The sequence below is a fragment of the Pimephales promelas genome, chromosome 2 (assembly GCF_988280905.1).
Source record: "Pimephales promelas chromosome 2, fPimPro1.hap1.1, whole genome shotgun sequence".
Taxonomy (NCBI): domain Eukaryota; kingdom Metazoa; phylum Chordata; class Actinopteri; order Cypriniformes; family Leuciscidae; genus Pimephales; species Pimephales promelas.
The window spans coordinates 36,825,552-36,836,071 of NC_142770.1; the positions used below are offsets into that span (position 1 = coordinate 36,825,552).

General features: G+C 48.3%; 1 protein-coding gene across 1 annotated transcript; it reads left to right on the plus strand.

The window, feature by feature from the left end:
- The first annotated feature begins 7,403 nt into the window (after nucleotides 1-7,403).
- LOC148997296 (uncharacterized) lies at nucleotides 7,404-9,204 on the plus strand. The gene is made up of 5 exons (XM_089118934.1): nucleotides 7,404-7,936; nucleotides 8,037-8,098; nucleotides 8,184-8,260; nucleotides 8,357-8,475; nucleotides 8,590-9,204. The coding sequence occupies exons 1-5, from the start codon at nucleotides 7,739-7,741 to the stop codon at nucleotides 8,677-8,679; spliced, it is 546 nt and encodes a 181-aa protein (XP_088975060.1). The 5' UTR covers nucleotides 7,404-7,738; the 3' UTR covers nucleotides 8,680-9,204.
- Nucleotides 9,205-10,520: the final 1,316 nt, after the last annotated feature.

Sequence of the window (10,520 nt, forward strand, 5' to 3'; positions counted from 1 at the left end):
AGCTCCCAACACAGGTCCTAAGGACAGGAACCAAGGTTCTTTCCGCATAGCCAGGGCACGGAGACACCGTCACGTGACCCTGATCTTGCGGAGCGGGTTTCCCCTCGGGGAGAACCCCTTGGTCCTAAGCCACCACTGCAGTGGTCTCATGTACAGCAGGCCGCAAGGTAAAAAGTTGTACGCTGCTGCAATCAGACCCAGAATTCTGTTATTCTTTTACAGTGAGTGACTGGCCTAGCTTTGCCTGTTTGACGGCTAAGAGAATCGAAGCTATACGAGCAGGAGACAGACATGCCTGCATCATCGTCGAATCCCAAACCACACCCAGAAAGGTGGTCCTCTGTACTGGAGAAAGCACACTCTTCTTGGTGTTGAGCCTCAACCCCAACTTTTTGATATGGGCGAGAACGACATCTCGATGCCGAATCGCCCGATGCTCCGATTGAGCCAAAATCAACCAATCGTCGATATATTTTAAAATGCGGATGCCCTGGAGTAACCAGAGCTGCATTTCTGGGAGACAGTGCTAGGTTGAACGGAAGAACCCTATATCGGCACGCTTCGCCCCCGAAAGCGAACCTCAGGAACTTCCTGTGATGTGGAAGGATGAAAAATATAGAAGTATGCGTCCTTTAGATCTATCGTGACAAATCAGTCCTCAGACCTGATCTATAACACGATCCGCTTGAGAGTAAGCACCGTCTACGCCCCGTCACGCAGGCGGGGTTGGCAGAACGGGTCCCTGAGGGTACCAAGGAGGAATGGGCACCGTAAAAAGAGGTGAACACCTTCCTCCCTTGGTGGGGACCACCCTCAAAGTCAGAGGGGGGGGCGAACGTCCCTCGGGAAAAACGTTCGCTGGGACCGTCTACGCCCCGGCACGCAGGCGGGGTTGGCAGAACGGGCCCCTGAGGGCACCAAGGAAGAATGGGCACCGTAAAAAGGTGAACACCTTTCTCCCTTGGTGGGGACCACCCTCAGCGTCCTGAGCTCCGTGGCGACAGGACTTCTTAGCCGAAACCTAAATAGCCAATATAACTGTCCTCAAATCAGTACTATTGCCCAAAGGCTGCGGCTGAGAGTGCCGCGTCTGGTCCCCCTAACCAGCAGGGGGAGCGCGAGACGCGATAATATGCTTTGCTGCGCCTATGCGATGAGCTCGTATACGGCCGGGGCTACCCGCCCAGCAGCCCCGTGGACGTGAATTTTTAATGGAAGAAACCTTTAAAAAACTGCTGTCTGCCTCTTTTCTTCCTGAATTTATCAATGACAGTATCAGCTAAGTCACTGAAAAACCCCCGCAGGGGAGAGAGGATCTAGAAGAAAACTTTTTTTTTTTTTCATGTTGGAAAAATTAATTTTACCATAAATCGGCAGACTGACGCAGTTCTCAAACCATGTCAGTACTGCATTCTCTCACACTCACATCCATTAGCAGATAAGTAGCTGGTATGCCTGCAATATATAGACACTGTATGCAGACACTACGCAGCCCGACCTGCCGCCGAATACACTTTACAAAGCCGAAATATTTCATAGTGGCTTGGAATGTAATGCTGGTGCTTTAAATGATGATGCAGTCTCGGAAGAGAAGTAGCTCGCAAGCATCACTTCCGCCGCGGCAAAGCATCGTCATTTATTATTTCTTTACTTTATTTTTTATTTTTTTTGGACAAAACAATTCATCTTTGGCCAGCTTCTTCCATAACCTCGACACCTCAGTGAGGAGATCATTTAAGAACGGCAAGCACCGGCATGGAGGTTGCACACGGGAAGGGAGAAATCTTTCATATTATTTAGATTTAATAATAGACTCCTGCCTAACCACTGGCCACTCAGTGCTTAGTTTTATATAGTGAGAACCTCCATGAGCTCTTCGCTTTCGGGAGTTGTAGCTCGTGAGGTGGCGAGTCCTCCACATCTCCCTTATAAATACTGCTATTATCTCCTCAGTTTTATATACTAGATAGTTGCAGTACTGGTGCTTCAGCCCGAGCGGAAGAAACCGCAGAGCGTGCTTCCAAACCTGACTGAGACACTGGATCTAACAGGTAAAGGCAGAGATAGCCCGTCTCTAACCCCGCTGAAAGATCCATTTGCGATCCGCACGATAAGCGTCGCTGCTCAGCCTCGGCAGAAGCGGGACTCGAACCGCGGGGAGCGCGAGAGTGGAGCGTCCATAGAGGCAGACGCTCGCAATGCTCACAGCCAGCCCCCTCGAGAGCTGACTGGGCATGCTGCACTCCCAAACAAACAACACAAAGAACGTGTGTATCCCTTCCCGTTAGATAGCGCGAGCAGGGAGTAACACACTTCTTAAATGCTGTTCGCTCGCCATAGTCTCTCATACAAAATTGTTTGTGTGGTGTAAAATGTGATAACTCCTGCCTAGCAAATACTAAGGACAGACACAGTGATTACACTCAGACAGATTCACACATAGCGCTTCTGAAGGCAAAGAAGCTGTTGCGCTGATGTTTTCGGGGTGCTTTATAGTTTCCTGGTCGATGACGTCACCCGCCTAGGATGTTCCGTCTCACCATTGGACTTATTCCATACGTGCTTCAGGATGCACAACGCAGGGGCATTCCCATTGCGGTTACACGCAGCTCGAAGTTCCCTGATAGGGAAACGTGTTGGTAAAGAGGATGTGGTAGCTGATGCTGAGGATGTGGTGGCTGATTCAGAGGAGGTTGTAGCTGGTGCAAAAAGATGTTGTCTGTCTAGTGAAGAGGAGGCTGTGCCAAATGGTGGACATCTGGCTTGTCCAGAGGTGGTTGCTGGAGAAGATGAATGTTTGTCTGGTGTTCTGGCCTGTTGATCAGAGGAGGTGGTGGCTTGTGCAGAGGAGGTGGAGACTGGCACAGAGGATGTTTTGGGTGGCCATTTCTTTTTCAGGGCCTGTTGACCAGAGGAGGTGGCTTGAGGTGGCCTTTTAATTTTTCGGGCCTGTTGAACCAGTTTGTTTGCCTCCTTTGAGGACTGCATCCTTGCTGCCTCACTCAGCCTTTTCTGCTTTAGTGCCTGTTCAGTCTCTTTCTTTTTCTGTAAATGTAATGGACTATGTGCACGTTAGCATATGCTACTTCCGGCTGCGAAACCGATAGGGGGTGTCTAGTTTCCGGTAGCATGATGGACGATGTATATTTCTCCAGATGTCTTGAACATTTGCCGAATATTACAGTCGATTATGTTCATCGACTGGCTAATGATTTTTCTCCAGCTCCCCAGAGCAAGAGAGAATGGGTTTAAATATTACATGTCTCAGTATTTGCATAATTTAGTCACAACAACATCCATGCTCAGACTGTTCTCATGAAATTGCGTATGTATGACACTTATCACGTATTTTTGGCATGCTATCAACACGCATAATCTCTTTTCAGCGTGTTTATGAATGCCGTTGACTTAACGTTACTGTATATATATTCATATGTATATATTGCATATGACCTACCTCAACCCCGTCCCTAAACCTACCCGTCACTCCTACCATCCTAGGAAAAAAATCGCTCCCCAGATGTAAATCTACATTTTGTTTTGTTTCGCTCTGACATTTGACAGCGTGTACATACGGTACATACACGTGGAATCACTCGGACATTAATGTTGCCATGCTACGTGCTCAAGCTATGCTATTTGGTAACTGTTATGTTATCTCTCTATACATTATAAAAGTCGAAATCATGCGTTAGAAAGTGCATTTTCCAGAACAGTTTGTGTTAGCCATTGTTTTGTTTATGATGTTCGGAGGCTATATGTGTCACAGTCTTCGTCTTCACCTGTTTGTCTCGTCATCTGCACCACGCTTCCCCGGATCCTTTTGTTTCCTCTCCTGATCTCACTCCCTCATCAGCCACCTGTTCCTCGTCTGCTCGTCATCATTTTCACCTGTTTGCACTCCATTTAGTTTGATTCCTCTGTCTATTTAGTTCCATCTTATTCAGTCTGTCTTTGTCAGTCGATGTTTATGTTACCCGATGTGTGCTCCTGTTTACCTGCCTTCCTGCCTGTATGTTTAAAATAAACCTGTGTTTGATGTCAACCTGGATTCCTCCCGCTCCTTCTACCCGCACTCCTGCACCCCTGCACCGCACCCCGTGACAGATCGACTGACCAAGATTTAACTGAGAGTGATGGACCTTCCAGCGGTGAGCCTCCTCTGTTTGGACCAGGAAGACCGCTCCCTGGAGTCCCATACCAGGGACTTTCTGGAGTTGGCGTTCCACACCCACTACCCGGACCGCTCGCTGTGTGTTTTCTACATCGCCAGCCTCAGCGAGCGGACCCGGGCACGCCTCCCAGGGAGCGGTCCAGCCGATGACTTCCTTGCCTGTGTGGAGTGGGTGCTGGTGTGCTGTGAATCCCCATTCTACGTGGAAGAAGTCACCAGCACCACTCCAACCCCTGAACCCTCATCTTCTCTGGTCACCGTCAGCCCAGCCGAGTCCGCGCTCACCGTCAGCCCTGCCGAGCCCGCGCTCACCGTCAGCCCTGCCGAGCCTGCGCGCACCGTCAGCCCTGCCGAGCCTGCGCGCACCGTCAGCCCTGCCGAGCCTGCGCGCACCGTCAGCCCTCCCGAGCCGAACCTCCCTTCACCGCTGGTTCCGTCCAGCTCTCCAGAGACTAAAGGCTCTTCACCGCTGGTTCCGTCCAGCTCTCCGGAGACTAAAGGCTCTTCACCGCTGGTTCCGTCCAGCTCTCCAGAGACTAAATGCTCTTCACCGCTGGTCACGTCCAGCTCTCCAGAGTTTGAACGCTCTACACCGCTGGTTCCGTCCAGTTCTTCAGAGACTGAATGCCCTTCACTGCTGGTCCCGTCCAGCTCTCCCGAGTCTGAATGCTCTTCACTGCTGGTTCCGTCCAGCTCTCCAGAGACTGTAAGCTCTTCACTGCTGGTTCCGTCCAGCGCTCCAGAGACTTTATGCTCTTCACTGCTGGCTCCGTCCAGCTCTCCAGAGACTGTATGCTCTTCGCTGCTGGTTCCGTCCAGCTCTCCAGAGACTGTATGCTCTTCGCTGCTGGTTCCGTCCAGCCCTCCAGAGACTGAGTGCTCTTCACTGCTGGTTCCGTCCAGCTCTCCAGAGACTGTAAGCTCTTCACTGCTGGTTCCGTCCAGCCATCCAGAGACTGTATGCTCGTCACTGCTGGTTCCGTCCAGCCCACCAGAGACTGTAGGCTCTTCACTGCTGGTTCCGTCCAGCTCTCCAGAGACTATATGCTTTTCACTGCTGGTTCCGTCCAGTCCTCCAGAGTCTGTGTGCTCTTCACTGCTGGTTCCGTCCAGCCCTCCAGAGACCGTCCAGACCGTCCAGCCAGAGACCGTCCAGACCGTCCAGCCAGAGACCGTCCAGACCGTCCAGCCAGAGACCGTCCAGCCCGTCCAGCCAGAGACCGTCCAGCCCGTCCAGCCAGAGACCGGCCAGACCGTCCAGCCAGAGACCGGCCAGACCGTCCGGCCAGAGACCGTCCAGACCGTCCAGCCCGAGACCGTCCAGACCGTCCAGCCCGAGACCGTCCAGACCGTCCAGCCCGAGACCATCCACTCCCCATCTGCCCTTCACCCGGGGCCTCAACCCAAATATTTTTTGGGGGGGGGCCCAGTGTCCCAGCCACGGCCGCCTGAAGGGCTCTCACCGCCGTGGCCGCCCGAAGGGCTCTCACCGCCGTGGCCTCCCGAAGGGCTCTCACCGCCACGGCCGCCTGAAGGGCTCTCACCGCCGTGGCCGCCCGAAGGGCTCTCACCGCCGTGGCCTCCCGAAGGGCTCTCACCGCCACGGCCGCCTGAAGGGCTTTCACCGCCGTGGCCTCCCGAAGGGCTCTCACCGCCACGGCCGCCTGAAAGGCTCTCACCGCCGTGGCCTCCCGAAGGGCTCTCACCGCCGTGGTCTCCCGAAGGGCTCTCACCGCCGTGGCCGCCCGAAGGGCTCTCACCGCCGTGGCCTCCCGAAGGGCTCTCACCGCCACGGCCTCCTGAAGGGCTCTCTCCGCCGTGGCCACCCGAAGGGCCCTGGCCACGCCCTCATCCTGCTCCGCCCTGGCCACGCCCTCATCCTGCTCCGCCCTGGCCACGCCCTCATCCTGCTCCGCCCTGGCCACGCCCGCATCCTGCTCCGCCCTGGCCACGCCCTCATCCTGCTCCGCCCTGGCCACGCCCTCATCCTGCTTCGCCCTGGCCACGCCCTCATCCTGCTCCGCCCTGGCCACGCCCGCATCCTGCTCCGCCCTGGCCACGCCCTCATCCTGCTCCGCCCTGGCCACGCCCTCATTCTGCTCCATCCTGGCCACGCCCTCATCCTGCTCCGCCCTGGCCACGCCCTCATCCTGCTCCGCCCTGGGGGGCTGCCTGCGCCTGACCACGTCCTCCACGGCCTCCAGGGCGCCCACCCCCCCTCCCCGCGGATGTTACGGCGTGAGGTCACGCCTACCGGGAGGGGGGAGTGATGTCACAGTCTTCGTCTTCACCTGTTTGTCTCGTCATCTGCACCACGCTTCCCCGGATCCTTTTGTTTCCTCTCCTGATCTCACTCCCTCATCAGCCACCTGTTCCTCGTCTGCTCGTCATCATTTTCACCTGTTTGCACTCCATTTAGTTTGATTCCTCTGTCTATTTAGTTCCATCTTATTCAGTCTGTCTTTGTCAGTCGATGTTTATGTTACCCGATGTGTGCTCCTGTTTACCTGCCTTCCTGCCTGTATGTTTAAAATAAACCTGTGTTTGATGTCAACCTGGATTCCTCCCGCTCCTTCTACCCGCACTCCTGCACCCCTGCACCGCACCCCGTGACAATATGTTGTTGACAACCACTAATGTCATTATATAGATCAGTTGACAACCACTATACATATGTCATACAGGGAGTAAAGGTATCCAACGTTGGTTCGTTCGTTATCAAGTTAGGCTGTTTTCACACATATTTCTAAACAGGTCTCCCTTGCAAAATAGGTTCTAACCCCAGGGGCTTCTCCTGGTTAAAGGGTATAATATAATAAATAATTAGTAGCCTAAAAACTTCCTTCTAGTTGTCATGGATACGCAACGCTCCACTCGGTAAAGCGACTGCTTGGGTGCGGTGACAAAAAGCAGATTTAAATATCGTTTACTTTTCACAATGCAGCAGCGCCTGGCTCCACCCAAATATGTGTGAAAACTGTGTTGATTGACTTGACACTGAACAAACGAACATAGTTTTAGACAAATATATTTAGATAGCTATGTGGACACAAAGACTGAAACAGAACTCAAAAGTTATGAGTTATGGAACATTCTTGATCCCAGAATGATAATTGAATAATAATTGTATTGTTAAGTTACTAATTAAGAGATGATTGAGCATTAGTGATGAACACCTGCTGTTAATAAGCAGAATCACTGAAGGAAAGAGAAACAAGGATTAAGGACACCATGCACTGCGTCAAAAGGTGTGTATACGGGAGAATTCGGACAATGAAAATGCCCGCTAAATGTGCTGTTTGGCAGGGATCTTTGGAACTTTGTTATGCGTACCTGTAAATGCCTGTAAAGGCCCGAAAACAGGAACTTGTCTGACCACATGCTGTTAGTTGATGGCTTGGCTTTTTAAATGCTAATTTGTTTTGGGACTGGCTCAAGTTTGCCCCTATTCCCCTGCCCCCCTCATTAGTATTCAGGAAAGGTGATAGGCTTTACATTGTGTCAATCTTCAACAAGTGTTACGGAGAGCAGAGTGGAGATGTTACTTCTTTACATAGGGACAATATGGCTGTTAAATCTCTGAGTCCGAACGAAAACAGCCTGGTGTATATGGCAAATGAAAGTTTGAAGAGGATATTTGAAAAGCTGGAGATGATGGACATGAGGTTGGATAAGATGGAGGCTGACATAAATGAGCTCAAAGAGGCAAAAGAGGAGCCTGCTTCAAAGAAATTAAAGAGAGCTGGGAATAATTCTGTTGCGGTAAGTTATTTTCTGACCATCACAGTGTCTGCTTAACTTTGTGTGCTTTATTTATAAATCTATTCGAATTGAGCCCTCATACTATGTCGGATTTTTACAGGAAGCTGTATGGAGATTGCACAATGGGGAAAACAACATACACAAATATGACGCACAGACAAGGTATATCTTTAAAACTATGCTTTCATAACAGTCTTTTCTTCTAAATTATATTTTTAATCAAGCTTCTTTAATTACTGCTTCACAGTCTATCCTCCCCCCACAACCTCGAGGTCATAATCTTTCTAATGGCTGTACCGGACGTAGATCCTGCTGTTGTTAAAGGTAAGTCACAAGAGAATGTACCAAGGCTACAACTTTTTAACTGTATAGATCAGTTACAAATAAATATTCTCCCCCTCTTTATCTCCATCTCTCTAGCATCCTGCAAGACATATTTTGAAACTGTTAGAAGGGGTTACAGGATGGCCCAAGATGAGAACAAAGACAAGATGGAGGACAGCAGGATCATTATGCTCATGAGACAAAGAAAAAGAAGAGTAAGTATAAATACATATAAATCTGAGTAAAAGCCTCAGCCTGGGAGAGGCTCCCATCCCAACACATTTGATATTTTCAGTGGTTTAATTACTTTTTTCCCTCCCATTTTGCAGCTACTGAGCTGCAGGACTGGGGTTCTCCAGACAGAGGAAGAGGCAGCTATCTGGAAGACTGCAACAGTTGACCACATGTCTGAAGAGTAGGATGCCATATTGGATGGAAAGTCGGTGTGGGTTGTTCGGGTTATTATATTGTTTTACATATATTATACACAGGCCTTATATATTATATGGGGTTATTTATTGTATGACTAATAGTGAAATGTATTCTGTGCTAATGTTTTTTTTTTATTTATAGAGTTTTGACTGTGTGTATATAAATATATATGTCATGTGCCCAGTGTTACAAATAATAAAAATAACAAACTCAACTTTGTCTATCTGATTGTCTTGACATTATAACCATGAACACCAATGACAATGAATATTAATAATGAGTAATAATAAATCCAAATGAAGCCATAAACTGGACCAATAGTGTGGGGGTTTAGAAGAGGGACAAAGCATTGAGCACCCAATCCTATGTAAGATCTCTGACCAATTGAAGGAGGCCACTGCCTTGTGTCCCAAAGGTGTGAAATGCTAATGTTCCCTTGCATTGACTCCGACCTGGGGATTATTCACCATGGCAACTGATGGCCCTAGTGGCTCCCTGCTGTGCCCCAAACTTGGTACATATCCAGGAGTTTTCGGGATTGTGTGACGGGACAGCAAACTCCCGTATACACACGTTTATTTGTGGAGTACACAAGAGTACTCAGGAGTTTTACATGCCCGATTACAGCTCTTTTCACGCAGTGATGATGGAGATCAGCGTTTGCTTTAGCTGGTCTTTTGACGCTTGACATTTGCACATATGCTCTTCTTTAGCTGCTGTAATTACTTGTTTTATAACACATGTGTTATGGCAGAAAGGTCAAAGAAAAGTATGATAAGGTGATGTTGGTCAAGGAATGGTGATGATGATGATGATGATGATCAACATCATCATTTAGTGACTTGACTGACTGATCTCGATCAGAATCTAAGCTCTGATTAAAAGGGTAATGTTCTTAGTTTAATTCATAACTGTAATGCTATAGTATAAAATAAAACAAGGTTTTAAATAACTTGGAGAATTTTACAGACAATTTGTGCACACAAAAAAAATTGCATTACAATGAATAACACAGACATCAAGAATCAGGATATGAATCTCAAGAATGGTGACCATTTGAAAAAACAATTCATGCTGCAATGCATGCTGGGTAATGCTTGGAAGTCAGTTGTAGTTCTTGTGTTCATCTTTCCTTCAGTGATTCTGCTGATTAACGGCAGGTGTTCATCTCTAATACTCAACCATCACTTAACTAATCACCTAATTAATCACTCAACTGAAAAAAAATCTGAGAACTCATAACTTTTGTGTTTTTATAAACTTAAATTAATTTATGTAATCGGTTACATCAAAAGTTATGAGTTAGCTTAACTCATTGGATTTGACTTTGTGTGTGATGTTGTGAGCTAGCAGTAATTGCAGGTGCTCTAAGTTCATTTAAAGTTTGTCATTTCACTGTTTTTACTCAATAAAGTGAACTTTTAGCTTTATTTAGTATTTAAATGCAGTGTAAAGTTTAATTATGTATTCAGAATTATTATTGTTTTAGTGAATCAATGAAAATAAGTTCAGAGAACTCATAACTATTGTTTTTGGTAAACTTAAATTATTTTAGGTTATCAGTTACATCAAAAGAAATGAGTTAGCTGAACTTGTTGGGTTTTACAGTGTGTCAATCAAACCCCTTGCTCATTTTCTACGTCACAAGAGCTGGATCTCAGAACAGCTCGTTCTGAGGCAGTGCACATGATTTATTGAGATTGTAAAAAAACCACTGGGTGGATTTGTATCATTCTAGGGTGGTTTTGCTCACACACTGCCAACACACATTTATGTTCAAACACCATGTAAAAGTGAATTTTCCATAATAGGTGCCCTTTAAATAAAA